Source organism: Xyrauchen texanus, chromosome 14 (assembly GCF_025860055.1).
Source record: "Xyrauchen texanus isolate HMW12.3.18 chromosome 14, RBS_HiC_50CHRs, whole genome shotgun sequence".
Lineage (NCBI taxonomy): Eukaryota > Metazoa > Chordata > Actinopteri > Cypriniformes > Catostomidae > Xyrauchen > Xyrauchen texanus.
In genome coordinates, this window is record NC_068289.1 from 7,107,548 (window position 1) to 7,126,390 (window position 18,843).

The window sequence follows — 18,843 nt, forward strand, 5'->3', positions numbered from 1 at the left end:
TTTTCCACTTTATTGTTAGTAAGCACATTTAATACAACCGTTTAAGTTGGGACACAAGCTGAATAATCGGTTAAGAGCTAATGATTAATCGCTGCAATAATCCCCAAATAATCGAATAACTGTTCAAATAATCGTTAGATTAATCGATTATCAAAATAATCGTTAGTTGCAGCACTAGTTATGCTGTTTAAAAACTCCATAGAGCATTAACCTGGAAAACCTCATCTGTTTGGGACAAAATGTAACTTGTTTTTAGCACCTCACAGTGGAGGCAGTAGAGGAATCGAGTAATGTTATTTAGCAAAAATAAGTTTCATGAGAACAGCCTGATAAAAAGCAAGTGTGTGAGAAACTAAACATACAGTAGAATCATTTCAACAAACACAAAATAATTTCTATTGCAACTAAACAAAGTTTACAACTAATTTAATTTGTAAAGATCTGTACAAGTGATGTGCCCAAAGATGAATACCCTTTTCGGAAAGGCACGATTAATGACTTTTAAACGAATAACGGATTGATCTGAATAATATTAACAAATATTAATTTGACTAATAATCCAAGAAATACAAGCATAAAGCATCATTGAAAAATTTACATATTCTAAATTATAACAAATGTTATTGCTTGAATATGTATTTATTATTCACTGCAAAATTTGTGCTTGACATTTCACATTTTGCTTGACACCTCCTGCCTCCAGAATAATGTTGTTATACATGAACAGGCAAATGAAAATTCTGTTTCAGGCAGATATTAATATCTCCAATCAAAGCACTCACTGCGCTCTCCCAGCTAATTAGTTGCTAAGACCAATGTATCAATATGAAAATGCAAAAAGGTCTGCACTCTAAAAATACTTGTATAAAGTTCAAACAGGAGATAAAAATGGTCCAAACATTTCTGTTCTCTGCCTTCTTCATATATTAATATCTGCAATATTAATATACAAAGTCAGCTTCATCTGGTAAGAAACAATTATAATGACTTTGCTGCACACCCTTAATCTGTACAGATCTTTCATACAGCTAAGTTGTCAGTGTTATCGTGTAATGATAAACACGCCGGTACTAAGTTACATTATTCCCCCTTATTGTGTTTTTAACTGACACTGACATGCCTAGAGTATGCTTTATGCTACTTCTGTGGCATTACTATACAGGAAGTTCTGCACTTGTAATGAAGAGATGAATAAGTGAATAAAAGATTGCAATATATCACAGTTTTAAATTGCCTACAAACTAAACCTAAAAAGTCTCATCACAATTTAATTGTATTACAGATAACCACTGTATCGACAGGTCCCTGCTGATTACCACCCCTAGTAGAGTTGTGTAGGAGATACTACAGTATAAAACACTGTCTCCATATCCTCCTGTCTCTTCCTGTTAGACACCACATAGCTCTTGGCCTTTTACCAATGCACCAAACAGTTTGATAGCCCTGCCAGCACCTACACTACTGAGCATTTTGGTCACATTCATTCTCTCCTGGTAGTTCACACACCTCCTCCAGTAGTGGTGTAGAGCTATAACTGGGTTTGTGTGTGTGTGTGTGTATCATGACAACATTTAATTTGTATGCAGTTTATGACAAATTGGTGCTTGTTATTTTCCCCTATTTATGGACATACCAGCATTCTGATTTATGGATATATGGATATTTTGTCATTGGTGACATATTGTGATTTATCATAGGTGACATATGTAAATATGAGTCCAACATCGTCTCACAAGCTCACTGAAATTTGTTCTTAAATATTACTAAAGACGCTAATGTTTGTTCGAAGTACAACATTGCAAAGTAACAAAACATTTTTGGGTTAAGAGTTAAACATAAGATGTTTTTAAATAAAAGAACAGAGCATATTGTATTGTATCTGAAAATGCTACCTCTACACCCAGGGGCAGGTTTACGATTTATGAGGCCCCAAGCAACCAACCAACCTGGGACCCCAACCTGTTGTCCCTGATTGGTCAACTGAGGAGAGGACGCTGGCGCTGTTTGTTCGCCGCTTCTCCGTCTGCTATTCCTTCTTTGTTCCTGTTTTATTTGTGTTTATTGTACCTCTACCTCTGGACAGTCTCTCAGCTAGTTCCCGAAGCCGCTTGGGCACCACGACCGGACTGTCGCCTCGTCGGTTAGCCGCTAGCAGGCTGGCTGCCCGCGTTCATCAACGCGTGCCGGCTAATTCTAGTTGCAATAGCGGCAAAACCGATTGCCTACCTCTTTCTCACAGGCAACCTCCACCAGATGTGAGCCGTGACCGAGACTTTCATCTCCTCCTGTCATGCCATGGATAATTTTAGCATTTACATTAGTTTTCCATCTCTGTGTCCCTAGTCCATCACTAACTGCTATTACGGAACTCTCAATCCATCCACTCGGCATCATGTTCATATATTCAACTCTGCAACTGGTCGAACTAATCAACTTCTCCATTCCATCCTGCATCCCAGTCATCAAACAGCTCGGACTTCTACGTCGACCCCGTTATATCCACAGAAGCTTTCGCCGCAAGTTTGTTTACTTCCACCACGGACATTCCATTCCATCCATCTGGTCACCTGCACGCTTTGTCGCACCTCTCCCATGTCATCGGAGTGCTTCCCCCGCTGGATCACTTAGCGCTGAGCGCACCGTTTGGCTGCATAGAAAACCCGGACTGGACTACAGTGCTATTCGCACATCAAATAGATCTATTCTCCAATCACTTGCAAATCCACTCACTGTCCCTCCTCAACTGCATTACCCCCCCACACGCACTGCTAACTGTGATAATCTCAGATTTTTCCAGCCTACCACCCTCTCACCAGGCCAACTTTGCCCTCCTTAACACCCGATCGCTTAACAATAAAGCCCCTGCCCTTCATGAATTTATCCTTGACAACACGCTGGATTTCCTTCTGCTCACCGAAACCTGGCAACAACCCGATGACTTCTTTTCCCTTAACCAAGCATCCCCCACTGGCTACAATTATATCTGCAAACCCCGCCCCTCCCGCCGTGGAGGTGGACTCGCCGTTATCTATAATCAGAACTTCCGGATCTCTGAACTTACCCTCCCTTCAGTATCATCATTTGAATATCTCGTCTTCAAAGCTCTTTCCTCCATGACAGTTATCCTCATTTACCAGCCACCTAAACCAAATCCCTCATTCCTCTCCGATTTCACTGAACTTCTCACAGTAGCCTCATCTCTCTCTCCACGTCTGCTGCTAATCGGTGACTTAAACATCCACATAGACTCCCCCACCTGCAAGTTGTCATCAGAATTCAACATTTTATTGGATGACTTTACTCTCATCCAACATGTTACATTCCCCACCCATGAAAAAGGACACATTCTTGACCTGGTCTGCTCCACTAACCAACCAGTGCTCAACCTCCATCCATGCCTCTTTCCCCTCTCTGATCACAAAATGATACGGTTCACCATTCCTTCTCCAACCCCACGCCCCCGCCTCCTCAGAGAAATCACATTCCGCAACATTAAATCTATTGATCCCCATCATCTCTCTGACCTGCTCTCCACCACTCTCCACCTGGACTCAACCCTTACCTCACCTGATGATCTCACAAACCACCTCAACTCTGCTTTGTGTACCTCTCTTAACACTCTGGCCCCCCTCAAAACAAAAACTGTCACCTTTAACAATTCGTCACCCTGGTACACACCTGCACTCCGGAAAATGAAACAAACCGGCCGCCAACTAGAACGCCTGACAAAAAAATCATCGCTCATCGTCCACCATGAAGCCTATAAACTCCACCTCATTGCCTACAAAGATGCCCTCATTGCTGCCAAATCTGCCTACCTCTCCACTATCCTCACTAACCCCTGTCAAAACCCCAGAACCCTCTTCTCCACATTGAACAACCTCATCAAGCCTCGGACCAATACCCTCCCTACTTCTACTCCGGATCTCTGTAACTCATTCCTTCACTTTTTCGCTGATAAAATAAACATAATTTATCAATATCTATCCCCTGCATCCGACTTCCCATTATCTAATCTAGCCCCTAACACGGCCCCTTTCCCCCTTATCCCTCCTGACCTCCCTCCCCTTTCTCCACATTGCCTCCTCTCCCAGTTTCACTCGATCACCACTCTGGAAATCTCTAAACTCATCAGCTCTTCCAAACCGACTACCTGCTCACTTGACTCCCTCCCTACTCCACTCGTGAAGTCCTGCCTCCCTGTCCTTTGCCCCTACCTCACTAACCTCTTCAATTCCTCACTGTCCCTTGGAATTGTCCCCTCTGCTTTTAAAACTGCCGCTGTCACCCCAATCCTCAAAAAACCTGGTCTGGATCCCTCTTCCCTTAACAACTACCGCCCAATATCCACCCTCCCCTTTCTGTCTAAAACCCTGGAACGTATAGTTGCCTCACAATTACAAACCTATCTTCATGCCAATAACCAATTTGAACCTCTCCAATCTGGTTTTCGCCCCCTACACAGCACAGAAACCGCTCTCCTTAAAGTTCTCAATGACCTCCTCACCTCCGCTGACACCGGTTCCCTTAACATCCTTATTCTTCTCGATCTGAGTGCAGCCTTCGATACTGTGAGCCATAACATCCTGCTCACCAGACTCAAAGACCTTGGCATCAAAGGTACTGCACTCAGCTGGCTCCATTCCTACCTTTCCGACAGATCCCACTTCATCTCTCTTCATAACCTCACTTCTGCAACAATCACAGTCACCCAAGGCGTTCCACAAGGTTCCGTACTCGGCCCCCTGCTCTTCATCATTTACATTCTCCCCCTTGGGCAGATACTTCGCCACTTCAAACTGAATTTCCACTGTTATGCCGATGACACCCAGATCTACCTCAGCACCAAATCCCCTCAGAATCCTCCCCTCTCCCACATCAGCTCCTGTCTGTCTGCTATTAAAACTTGGATGCAACACAACTTCCTCAAACTCAACAGCAATAAGACAGAATTCCTCCTCATAGGCTCCAAATCCACTCTCAGCAAAACCAATAACACCACTATCACCACTGACGACACCATTGTCTCCCCATCTCCCCAGGCCCGCAACCTCGGCGTGATTTTTGATTCAACCCTCTCCCTGGAGCCTCACATCCGTCATGTCATTAAAACCTCTTTCTTTCACCTCCGTAACGTCGCCAAAATCAGACCCTTACTCACACCCTCTGCTGCTGAAAGACTCATTCACGCCTTCATCTCCTCACGACTGGACTACTGCAATTCACTACTCTTTGGTATCAGCTCAAATTACATAAAAAGACTTCAACTGGTCCAGAACGCAGCTGCCTGACTCATCACCCGCTCCAAATCCTGGCACCACATTACTCCAGTCCTAAAACAATTACATTGGCTTCCCATTTCTTACCGGATCACATACAAAATCCTAGTACTTACCTACAAAGCCATCCATCACCTGGCCCCCTCATACCTCACTGACCTCCTCTCCCCCTACCAACCCTCACGGTCCCTCAGGTCCACCTCAGCCAGTCTCCTCTGCATTCACAAGTCCAAGCTCCGCAGTTTTGGGGACAGAGCCTTTTCCAGGGCAGCTCCCAGGCTATGGAACTCTCTTCCCCATGAGATCCGCATCTCTGAGTCTCTAACCATCTTCCAGTCCCGCCTCAAGACCCATCTATTCACCTCTGCCTATCCATAGCCCCCTGTCCCTCCCAACTCTATATGTCCCTGAATAATATATTTTATTTTTTTTTTTTCTCACATGCTCTGTAAAGCGACTTTGAGTTTGAGAAAAGCACTATACAAATTCAAATTATTATTATTATTATTATTATTATTATTTTGAAATTGTTGCGTAAAAATTTACATAAAATATATTTTAAGTCATAATTTTAAATTCATCCTATCAGCTGTTGTAGCCAAGTACATTCAAAATGTTTAATTAAATAAAACTCTAGTTAACTATAATGAATGCATGTTTTAAAGTTTTTCGACACGTAAAAAAACTATATTTACCTACATATGTTTTTAGAAAACTCTTTCTTTGAACAGGTTGTGCAAACACCTACTACTTCAGTATTATTATTATTACTTAGCAGATTTATACATTAGTATTATATTCCTGTCTTATTTACTTTACTCTCTCCTGTATCTTATATTCTGATGATGCAGTGTATTGTTCACCATGTTGCAAAAGGCTGTATTTTTTGTTTGTTGAATTAGTTTATTTGGTGCTGTCAGTAGTTTAACATTTGTAATCGTGATTAATCACAAGTTTTTTTAGTTAATCATGATTAATTGCAGATTTTTAAAATGTTGAAATGCATTTATTCCCATCTTAGGAAAGAAAACAAAACAATATGTAACAATATAATGCTTAATTAACATTTCCATACAAAGCCTTCCACAGTATAAATAAAGACATGCACTAAAATATCACCAATTCAAGTAACATTAAACGTTTCATAAGGTCTAAATGGGAGTTTGATTTTAACTGAAAGAACTGGTCATTTAGGTTCATTTTCAGTGGGCATTAAATCTCTTAAACTCTCATCCTCCATAATATTATTCTGCCAGTAGACTGTGGCTATCTGCTTCTACTGCAATCGTGAAGCTGCATTCATGATTCGCATCAGAGCGTCGATGCCAGCATCAAGCTGCACCAGTTCAGTGATTTAGCCCACAACTTATTTCACCAAATAAATCCATGCTGAGAAAAGATCACCCCTGAAGACGATCCATACATAATATATGAACTCACTGCCCCTCATCCCAATATACATTTTAATAAAAACATTTTTAAAAAGAAATTTAGGAAATCCATAAAAGCGATTTTCTGAAAAATACCTTAGGAAACAGTGTGCATGCAGATGATTTAATAACCTTTGAAGCATAAAGGAACTTCAGAGGCAGAAGGCTTTCTGAAATCTGAATCTTGGCAAAGAATGTTCTGCTGGGAATGAAACCGGCTTGGAACATTCCTGACTGGGGGGTCTGGGGAGGCTGAATGTAAAGCTTTTAAGACAACCTCAATCACCATGCACATGAAGATAGCTCTGCACCAGCTAGATGTCCCAATCTTGTGATCAATGTAAGGAGAGTTTTGAAGACTACAACTACAGTGTTTCAAGGTCACTTTGATGAGCAACACATATATGAATTTTTCGGCACCAGTAATTGTTGGTTGTCATAAGATTTGTGCACTGTATTGTAAGCTGTTTTGGTAAAAAAAAAAGGGTCTAATGAAATTATACTGAATGTAATGTAATTCTTGTCCTCTCACTTTCACTCTCAAAATAATGTATTTCTTTATTTAGTGGCAAATTCACCAAACAGTAGCATTGCTTTTGTGAGCTATATTCCACCACAAGAATCTGTGGAACCACAAGAACCTTTGGTTGTGAACAAATAGAACAAATGTATAAAAAGATCACAAAAACTCATTGGCTATTTATCTGGCACAATTAACGTCGCAATATTATCACCCCCAGAGAGGGCCGCTAAAAAGAAATTATTTGATTCAGATTGCCGTATTACAGAAAATGATTGCAGTCTTAAAGGAATATTCTGGGTTCAATTCAAGTTAAGCTCAATCAATACTGTTTGTGGAATAATGTTGATTAAAAAATTATTTCGACTCATCCCTCCTTTTCTTAAAAAAAACAAACAAAAAAACTCTTGGATACAATGAGGCACTAACAATGGAACTGAATGGGGGCAATTTTTGTAGGGTGTAAAGGCAGAAATGCAAAGCATATAATTTTATAAAACCACTTGAATTTATTTTTCCATTAACACTCGTAGATTATTTGAACGCAAAGTTTAAACCGTAAATTTTGCGGTCATTTTATGGTTTATGGATTTATGTCATCGCAGCAATGAAGTTGTAAAATTGGATATTAGTTGACACAGAAAAGTAAGTTAGTAAGTGATTTTTTTCACACTAAAATCATGTTAACAATCATATTGTTTACGTCTTGTGCATACACATTTAAAACGTTTACGGATTGCCCCCCTTCACTTCAATTGGAAGTGCCTCACTGAATCCCATATTTTTGCTATTTTTAGAGAAAAGGCAGGACAATTCGAAACAAATTTTGTGGTTCTCTACATTATGCCACAAATGCTGACGATTGAGCTTAACTTCTATTGAACTCGAAATACTCCTTTAGGTCTTAACTTAATTTCACTTAACATAACATAACTTATGATCTGATTTGGTTTTTTTTCTTCTTTATTCGTATTACAGAAACAAATCCTAACTGGAGTCACAGTAAGATAATGCATTCAGGAAATGTTATTCTTTAATAGGTTTTATCCTAAATGAGATCCTAACTGAAATCAACATGGTAACTTACCATAAAAGATTTTAGAGTTAGGATGTTTCTGTAAGACAGCACCAGGGGCCTAGTAGTACTACACAGTGGTGAAGTGATGCTGAACAGTCCCAGTAAAGCAGCGGTTCTCAAAGTGTGGGGCGCGCCCCACTGGTGGGGAATAGAGACGTGACAGGTGGGGCGCGCCAAACTGGGGGAAATTTTCCTTTTTATGCATTTCTGTCTTTATTCGTTCATGGCGAGTCCGTTCATCTTTGCAGTGACACATAAAACACCAGTTTATTAATAAACAATTAAATGTCTCCTTGCTATTTTTGTTTCACATTCATAATCATTACTTTTGCCGGTTCTTTGTGGCAAGCTTTATGCGTGCGGTCGTGCTATATAACGCTCAGTATCCTGTATAGCCTACTTAAGTTATTAAATCAATATAAAGGGGCGATTTGTCCACTAATGGCTTAAATGAACAACTACTAGTCGACTAGAAAAAAACTTTTGTCGGAGGCAGCCCTTATTTCACATATTTTTGAACCAGCAGGCCATTCTGGGTTGAGCGCGCGACCCTGAGCGGAATGAGCGAGCAGAGCGGAATATTCAGAATTGCGCGCTCCGCTCACATGCTCTGATCGGAACAAAGGAATATTAGAATAATGAATCATTAGTTTATCTTATAGCTACACTGCCCATAATTTTAATCCAATTTCAAACACAGTATGTTATGTCTATTTAAAAAATATATATATTTCACGTTTTTAAGTACAAAATGATGTTAGTCCTTTGCCACATCATATCTCTGTGAGATGGGCTTTTCAGCTGTTGCTTCACTGAAAACTAAGTACAGATCTCACCTGAACATTGAGCATGACTTGAGAGTGGCAGTATCAAGCCTGCAACCCTGCTTTGAGAAACTGTGCAATGCAAAACAAGCTCATTGCAGCCACTAATGCAGGGAAAATGAATTCTTTAAATACTTTCTTGCCAAATGGATTTCTCTTTTTTTCTTTTTTTTTAACAGATTGCAAAGTAGCACTTGTATTTCTTTTCTAATTTTTTTTTATCTTGATACAAATGTTGACACAGCTGCACTTTTATTTTCTCTATTTTTGAATTTCATGCAAGTTATGACAGCTGCACTTTTATTTTCTTTATTTTTGAACTTGCTGTTATTTCATGTAAATAGTTAGTTTGGATTTAGATACAACTTGTTACTGATAATACTTGTTACTTGTTACTACTGTTCAATAAATTGGAACGTTTTAAGCTTGTTGCATATTTCATTAGCATTGTGTTGGGGCGATGGGGGCAGATGGGGCTTGAAAATTCCCCCTTGTCCAAAGTGGGGAATGACCGAAAAAGTTTGAGAACCACTGCAGTAAAGTATTCCAGACTGTGGTAGTCTACTGCATCCTCCACAATCTAGCACTCAGAACTGGTCTTGAAGCTGGAGAATTGTGGTGTACAAATTGCATAGAATCTTTGGGAGTGTATTCACATTTACTTAATTTAAACACTTCTTTTAGTAAATTTGGTGCAATTAATTCTTAAGACGGTCACATTCACCCTTGCACAGCAAAATGTCCTTGGTTAAATAAAGTCAGCTTAATGGGAATCTGTGAAATCAGGAATTTTGACTGGCACACTTGAAAATTCCCTATGAACATTTTGCATATTAGTTATAAGTGTGGTGAAATTGTACACAAGAATTCATATTGTTGATCAAAATCAAGTTGCTTGGTTGGCAGTGATCTCTGTGTGGGCACGTATACACATGCATCACATAATGCATGCATGTTCACAAACACTTCTCATCCAGCCATGCCTTCTTTACCTAAACACATAAAGGTGAATGTGACCATGCCATTACTGAATTCCCCCCTTACTATTTAAAACCTCATGACAGATTGTTCTGTTTGTATTTAGTGTATGCGGTGAAAAGTAAAAGAAATATGATCTCTCCTTATTATTATTATTATTTTGTTGTTGCTTTTGCCATGAAAGCCAAATGATTTCCTATTTTCAGTTCATATCCTCAAGATGCTTGTTAATGTTAATGTGAGGTTTCCGTGAGTGTCGTGTTAATACTTCTTTCATACTCATTTTCTTATATTTGTGAATGACAGCTCCTTTTAAATGCTGAATGCAACATGACGAAAGGATTGTGATGAACCCTCCCTCCATAATGAAATCCTTATTGATCTCTCAATGCAGGGAATCATTGCCTCTGCTCCCTTGCTCTCAATCTCAAGTTCTCACATTTAATCTGGATGCACGCAGTCTTGAAAAGGTACTATTAAAGTTATTAAAAGTATAGTTTACCCCAAAATAAAAATGTATTAACTCTCCTTTATATTTGTATATTTTTCAGACCAAATCATTATTTGATGTTACACAAAAGGAGATGCTAGGCAGTATGTTCTCAGTCTCAGCCACCATTCACTCTCTTTGCATCTTCTTTACATACAATGAAAGTGAATGGTGACTGATGCCACATTCTGTGTTCTACAGAAAAAAGAATGTCAAAGTGGTTTGTAACAACATGAGTGAGAAAATGATGACAATTGTCTTTTGTGAATGGACTACCCTTTTAAGACCTAAAAAACGTTTTACCTCCTTAAACAGCTACAATTTATGCAAGCTACAGTAAGCAAGCTTTCTTGCGTGATAGTCAAAGAGACCAGACAGTTTAAAGTATGTTGAAATCGTTGTCTAGCTTTGGGAGTAATGTGAATAAATGTGCTACAAATCTTGCTGAGAGAAAGGATGGCAGTAATTAGTGGGTGAGTCATTTACAGTGATTTACACAAAAAATTATTCTTGCTATGCTTAGAGAGGAGGGGTAGAGTAAACCTAGCCACGGATAGAGACCCGTAGCAGTATTCTGTCTGTTCAAATGCCAGTCCATTTCTTAAAGTAAAATAAAAGAAAGCCATTCTGTGCTGTACTTGGTATACGGTATGTCAGGGGGAAATATTGTCACATCTTTCCAAAACAAATAATAAAATGGATTTTTTTTTTGCCATTCCTTGGACCTCTTAGACAATTAAATCAATACAAAAACAATAACTATCAACTTTTGTAAACTTGCAATGAAATTCCATTTGACCTCATGTTCAAGAAAATGTCAAAGGCATGATCAAACAATCCCAGTGTTGCAACATAGACAACCACAGATTTAGAAAAATCAGAACATGTCTTGTTTGAGAAAAAAAAAATGCTGTGATGTACATACAAGCTCTAATTTATGCCTGCGCAGTTATGACTAAAGGATAAAATTTGCATTTCTTTCTTATGAAAAATCATGAAAAATCCAGAACAAATTTGAGCCCTGTGTTTAAGATAAGAATTTGGGAATAAGATAAGAAATTTCCCAAGAATGCAAATTCAGACCTTAAGGAAATCTGTTAACATACATGAGGAGGCCAATAACTGATATTCTATTAGATAGTAAATTGCCAAGTGTGTTTAATTGCTTATTCCCACAGAAATACAGAGAAATACAACCCAACTTCTCATACAATACAACCCAAGACTTCTCACTACAGCAAACAAAAATAACCTTGAAGATCAAGAGATACTGTGATATTTAATTTAAATATAATTTATTTTAACAATTTTTATCCTCTGATGTCCAAAAAACATTTTTAATGTTTATCACTACCATTTTACACTCTCATATGACACCTAAAATTAAAAAGTAAAATTTCAGCAAATATTTGTATATGCGATTAATTAGTCGGGACAAGTAATTAATATAAATGTGTATAAATATAATATACAGACATAAAACACTGCACTCAGAACTGTCAGTTGGTGTGGCTGTATTTATGACTGAAAATGCTCAGATGCACTTTCGTTGCTTTGCGTACTGTCTGAAAATTTGGTAACACTTTATTTTGATGGTCCCCCTAATGATATTCAACTGACTATAAGTGACTTATCAACTGACTTGCTATAGCTAGTAAACAGTGTTTCAACAAACATTTTAGTAGCCTGTATTAAGATCTTTATTAATGACCTACTCATTGGTTTCTGCGTGCTTCAATTAGAAAGTAATTTTTAGGCCGACGAGATAACGGAGCACACATTTTTGGAGCGAGGAGGAGAGATAATCCTTTACAATCCTTCAAAGAAATGAATATGAATCAATATAGAATATGAGTGAAAGCATCACAATTATCTCAAAAATAGCATAACAATTTTCATCAGTTCATCAACCTCTTGTTTGCTATTGTTGATGGCATAAATTAAAATGACTAAATTCGTAAAGTGCAGAGTAATCAATAGATCGGGCAGATACAGACAGCGTGCATAAAGCAAACTTGGTCAATTAAATAATCTATTATTAATCATGCAAAATATTCACTCATGATGATGATAAGCTGTTATGCCAGAAACCGGGAAAGTAAAAGTGCATTTATTTCATTTTCTCTATATGGTGATATTAAGAAATTAACATTTTATAATTAATTTAATTCATAATTCATTTCTATAACCATACGTTATAATGAAGGCTTGAACAGCTTTTTGATTTATAGATTTGAATGACAGCAGACACAACAACACAGTTTGTTCACCTGACCATGCGACTCACATAAGAGCCATAGCACTGTAATACAAATTACAGGCTACACTATTATAAACGCATCTCCTATCATGCACACCAATAAAAGATGACCAAGTCAATGAGAGTAAATTATGGGCGGGGTGACACATGTAGCCACGCCCCAATGTGTTGCCTCGTTCTGCAAGCTGCAGCCAGGGATACTTGTTTCAGTTTGGCGCTCTCTCTCGGTCTGAGAGAACATGCATGGCAGTCTTCACAAAGATTGTGAATGATGTACAACGTACATTGTTTCATTGACACAAATACAGACAAGAACATACTGAGCATATTATTAATGCAAATGACAGAGAACAAACAAAGCTATATATCAATGAGTCCAAAACTAAAGCTCCTTGGCTGAATTAATATAAAATTCAAGCAAAACTATATTGCTTACAACTCAAGTCATTTCATCATTCGTTCTTAACTAACAACCATAAGAGATGTTGGTAGAATGTTAGGGACTGACAATCTCAGTCACCATTCACTTTCATTGCATATTTTTTCCATACTGTACAATGATTGTGAATGGTGACTGTGGATCTTCTTGATGTGCATCTTCTTTTGTGTTCCACTGAAGACCGAAAATCATATGGCTTTTGAACAAAATAAGGGTGAGTAAATGATAACATGATTATTATTTTGGGGTGAACAATGTCAACATTGAAGATATTCACATCATCTTAAAAAAAATTTTTTCACATAACTTACAAATACAGCAATACGAACACAGCATTGGTTTTGCACATTTATCTTTACTCATTATTCTTGTAAACAAAACCTATTATGATATCCTTCATGTATTCAGAAATTAAGGTATGCCATTAGGGTCCATTAGGGGGGAACAGTCATTCAGGAAACCTTCACAATAGAGCTGTTGTATAAAAGCAATAAAACATATCATCATGGCTGTGATTGCCTGTGACTGATATTCAGTAAAACAGCACTCTTGCATTCTCAGCACTCTAACATGGTATTGCTTAAATTACTGCCATTATTTTCCTCTTGTTAAAAGGCCAATCACACAGGTCAGTGTTAAGCATTAATGTGAATGCTCACATTTTCACCAGGTTTCTAAGATTTTGGAATGAAAATCACAGGCAGAAAATCACAGGCACATAATCAAATCACTCTCATTCTCTCCCTCTTCAGGCAATCGCTGGTGAAAAATGGAAAGGGAGGGATTGTTCTTCACAGGCTCTAATGAGAGTGCTTTGTTTAAGGAGCTAAATGATTGTCCCATTATCCACAGCCTTGGGTACCCCCCGTTTCTCAGACAGTGATGAAGGTCAAGCCCAAAACACACATCAGCCCTCCATAATGTGAAGAGTCACACTGTTCTGTCAACTCTCAGGAAATGACTCTACCTGTAGGAGTGGAATAATCATTTAAACTCTGCCAAGATATAAGTGTGTAGAAGAATTCTAGACCATGTGATACTGTTAGTATAATGCCATAGGAACAGATAAAAAGGCATTAACATTTTTTCCATACTTGAACATGTACAATGTCTTTGAGATGCTGACTCCACGAAGTTTGGTGCTAAAAATGGCCAAAGGTTGGCCCTCAAATACTGCTAAAAACCACATGATGAAAAATTACAACCTATTTGAGCCAGTACATCACAGACTTTTTCCAAGTACTGCTAAGTGGAACTGAGTTGATTTTAATAATACATTTAATAAGTAATAATTCATACCAGATATCTCATAGTTTCTATAAGGCACTGCTAATTGGTCCAAATGTATGATATTCCAGTCATTACATTTTAATGTTGATTTGAAAGGTCACATGCTTGTATCATGCTTGTTATTGGTCCTACTTGCACTGAAAAAACGATTTCAGTTGGTGATGTTACTTCTCGTTTTCAGAGAAATGTATGAGCCATCACAGCTCAGTAGAGATGTCACAGCTTTACTCCCGATGATCTGATTAGACTCCTTTCTTTTCAAGAGTAGTTCATCAATCTTTTTATAGTTTGAGCAATGCCATAGTGAAAATGAGAAGAAGCACATGAAAGCGTTGATTACAAAGCCAATGAGGCCATTGTGTACAAAAAGGGTTGAAAGCACACTCGCTGGGACAGAGAGAACATCTGAAGCAGTGAGTTTGAATTAATTACTTAATTTTTCACACTGATAATCTGAAAGAGATTCAGAGTTTTTTACTCTGTGGTAGGGTGACCAAACGTCCTGTTTTACCACGTCCTGTCCTGGCCGTCTTTTTTGTGTCTTTGATAGATAGTATTTTGTAATAACAATTTTCTATCCATACAGAGGCATAGCCTACTTTAAATGTATTGAAATTAACAAGGCATCTTTGAGTAAAATTCGAGTATCATTTGAGTATCTCATTGCCGGGCCGAGTGTCCTGGTTTTTGGTAATCAAAATATGGTCACCCTAGTCTGTGGATTGTTTGCATCAGTCTGCATGTTTAGTTCCTAGAGGCAATGCTAGGGCAACAATCAGGCTCAAATTGAATCACCTGTGGGCATTTTAAATCATTTATAGAATGCTAATAGTGTTCTTTGCATTTCATTCATCAAATATTGTGAACTCAACAGCTGTAGAAAGTTGCTCTTGTGGGTAAATTCTTTATTTGGAATCAATTAGTATGTGTGGAAACATTAGAAAAGTTCTGTCAGATCCAGAGAGATTAAGAGTCAAAATCAGATTTTCTTGTTTGTAAAACTGGGCAAAACATGTAGAAAATCCTGACTTACTTCACAATGCCTTGGCAAAGCCCATAAATCTAGAGCTAGGCATAGCAGTAGGCAATTACTTCAGCTTTGAGGACTAGGAATAGATTACTATATACATCATTATATGTGATTACACTCCCTGCAGTAGGGTCTGTCACTGTTCAACAAGAGATGGATAATCTTTTTCAGAGCATATATTAGGCTAACAGACTCACATCCACATATGATTCCTTGATCAAATGCTGCAGAGTTTTCATTCCAGTTGTAAGGTGGGAGTTGTGTCAATATTATGATGTTGGGAGCTGTGTGAATGAGGGATTCTTAGTGGAGGAAAAGAAAAGGAACGAATGATAAACGGCCGACCATAAAGACGTTTGCAACACAAAAAAAATCAAAACAACATAATTAAGTACAGACACGAAAGACTGCTCACTAAACAATTATACCACTTTTGTGCTCTATATTTTAGCACATCGTATTCACTAATTAGATTAGATTAGATTCAACTTTATTGTCATTGTGGAAAATACAAGTACAGAGCCAATGTACTTATGCTTATACTAATCACCCCCAACCCAACTCAAGCAAGCACTAAATGTGCTGAAATAATGCTGTGTCATGAGTATTTTAATTAACCCTTCTGTTATGTTAAAGAACGTAACATACGAGGACATTTTTGGGGGGTTAAAAACTGGTAATTACAAGAGTATTATGCTATAAATGTGGTTTATGAGGACATTTCTAGTGTCCCCATAATTCAAATCACTTAAAAATACATACAAAACCATGTTTTTTTGAAAATGTAAAAATGCAGAAAGTTTTGTGTGGGTTAGGTTTAAGGGTAGGGTTAGGGTTAGGGGATAGAATCTATAGTTCGTACAGTATAAAAATCTTGTGACACTCTTCAGTCAAGAGAAGCTTCCAGTATTAGTCACCCCCAGGTCAGATTTGACCCGAACATAAAAGGTGGATAAAAATTGTTTTTTTTTTTACTTTTTTTTATTTACATATTCATTTAGTCAATGTTGAGGACAACCCAACGGCATTTTGACAAAAATTACGATTTAGATTAGTTGTTCACAGTTTTTAACTCTTAAACATATTAACATAACATGATGGTTAAGACAATGTCATTCTATTCAGCGCAAGCACACCTTTCAATGCAAATTATGTTTCTGAACAATGCAAATAAATAAACAATGCTATCTGTCATGAAACATTATGAGAAATTCACTAAAATAGTTCTGCACCGTAAGTATTTAAATGAAGACATTGTCATTCTTTTAAGCGCATGCACGCCTTCTTTCAATGCAAATTATGTTTCTAAACAAAGCAAATAAATAAATAACACTAGAGGTTATGAAACTTTGTGCTAAATAGTGCTGCTGCATACTTACATTTTATATGAATTCATTGTTACACTTCAGAACAAACACACCTATATATAAAAACTAAGTTTATAAACAATGCATTTGACATGCAAAAAGTTTGTAAAAAGTCAAGGTAACATTGAATGACAAAGACCAGACTCAATCCTGTGTCTTCTACATAAGCACCACAGTTCGACATGTCAGGTGCACATGCGCTAACCCTAAGGCCACACCCCTGACATCAAAGTGATAATAAAGCACTAGAAAGAAGAAAGCAGCATGATGGAACATTGGAAAGGCACAGAGGAATTTGTTACACTAGTTCCTGATAAACACTGTATAGCTTGGAGCTTGGGCCCAGGGAAGATATAATCCTGAATAGATGCATGCTGTGTCATGTTAACAGTAGGGAGAAACATCAAAGCAAAGCCATTTAAAAGAGATCTATCATAGAGATGGTTATCACCATATCACAAAAATGGTAAACACAGAACTCTTACCCGTTTTCCACATATAATGCCTGTCCTTTGAAAATTCCAGGTCCGACTGCACTTGCATTGCAATGAGAGACACAGAGAGGAGTAGGTAGTTCCCAAAACGCCATGTCCAGCCCTTTACACCAGAGTCATCTTTTTGAATCATAGTCCAGCCCATTGACCTCCTGTACACTTTTAGTCCTGCAAGAACGAGTGATGGAGAAAACCATGATGATTATCCTGTGTAACTGTACCTGTTAGGAGGTGAATACCCCAGCCAAGCACGATAAACAACTCAAGGGAATCATTATATTAATCACAGCATAAGTTTAACTATAGTCATTTAATCTTTTGAGAGACATGAAATTGTGCACATCTGCTATTCACGATCACTGAATGATCAGGATCACTCTGTCTTAAAAAATGTCATTAATTGCATGTTATTGATATGGCATGCATTGATGCAGTAACTATCACAGTGAACACAGGCAGAGCCTTGGGTCATTGAGCTCTGAACAAATTGAGGGTATTAACACCTTTTTATTGCAACACATTTAATTCTGTCCCCCGTCACTGTAATTTATATCCTTGGGATGAAGGATTAGGTTTGGAATCACTGGCTCTCCAAGCATGTATGAACAGTAGGTTCGATATGAGCAGGAAATTTTATGTACATTTGATTTACAATGAACATTTTTGCTAACATTTTGAGATAGCAGTTATGGACCCAGGATAATGCTATTATATGTATTATTTTTAAATTTAAAGGCAGCTACTCTTGAAGCATGGTCTGTTTCATATCACATACAAACTGATAGAAATCTGCTCACCATTCAAATGGCAAAAATGCATTCAACTGGATCCAAGTTATGCCTCTCACATGTAATAAACTATTTCATTGACAAATGAAATGAGAAAGTAACTCATTTAAACAGCTCTGCAGCACAAACCAAGGTTATTCATTCATCCCAGGCCCACGGTCAGACAGGAAAAATGGGGACCTCTTTATTTTATAGCATCATTGTTTCATTGATGGGATACAGCTCTGCATAGACCACTGTATTATAGTATTATCTGAATTAAAATTTTGATTGATTCACCTGTTATGGAGATGGCACATAATACATAACCTGCACACGACCTGTTCGAGATGGCTAGGCAGTATCGGCATATTGATGGATGAATTGCTTTTAGACTAAAATATGTGTTTGGAATGTGGAATTATTTTTATGTGATTTTGCAGGGAAAGCCTGCAGCTCCCAATTGGTTTTTGGCTGATTTCCTTGGGAAAATTAGATTTTTATTTCATTGCTTCAGCATTGTTGCACTGGCAGAAAATCAGATTTGAGAGGAAAATGTTGAGAGGCCTTGACAGCATGAAAAAAAAGATCTCTTAT

At 37.9% G+C, this 18,843-nt stretch overlaps 1 protein-coding gene across 2 annotated transcripts in view; it reads right to left on the reverse strand.

Annotated features, from left to right (window-relative positions):
- thsd7ba (thrombospondin, type I, domain containing 7Ba) overlaps window positions 1-18,843 on the reverse strand; it is a 281,967-nt gene that overhangs the window by 193,917 nt on the left and 69,207 nt on the right. For both annotated transcript variants that reach the window (XM_052142989.1, XM_052142987.1), the window contains exon 3: window positions 17,471-17,647. In XM_052142989.1, coding sequence (XP_051998949.1) covers window positions 17,471-17,624 — 154 coding nt within the window. In that variant the 5' untranslated portion in view covers window positions 17,625-17,647. The remainder of the gene's footprint in view (window positions 1-17,470; window positions 17,648-18,843) is intronic.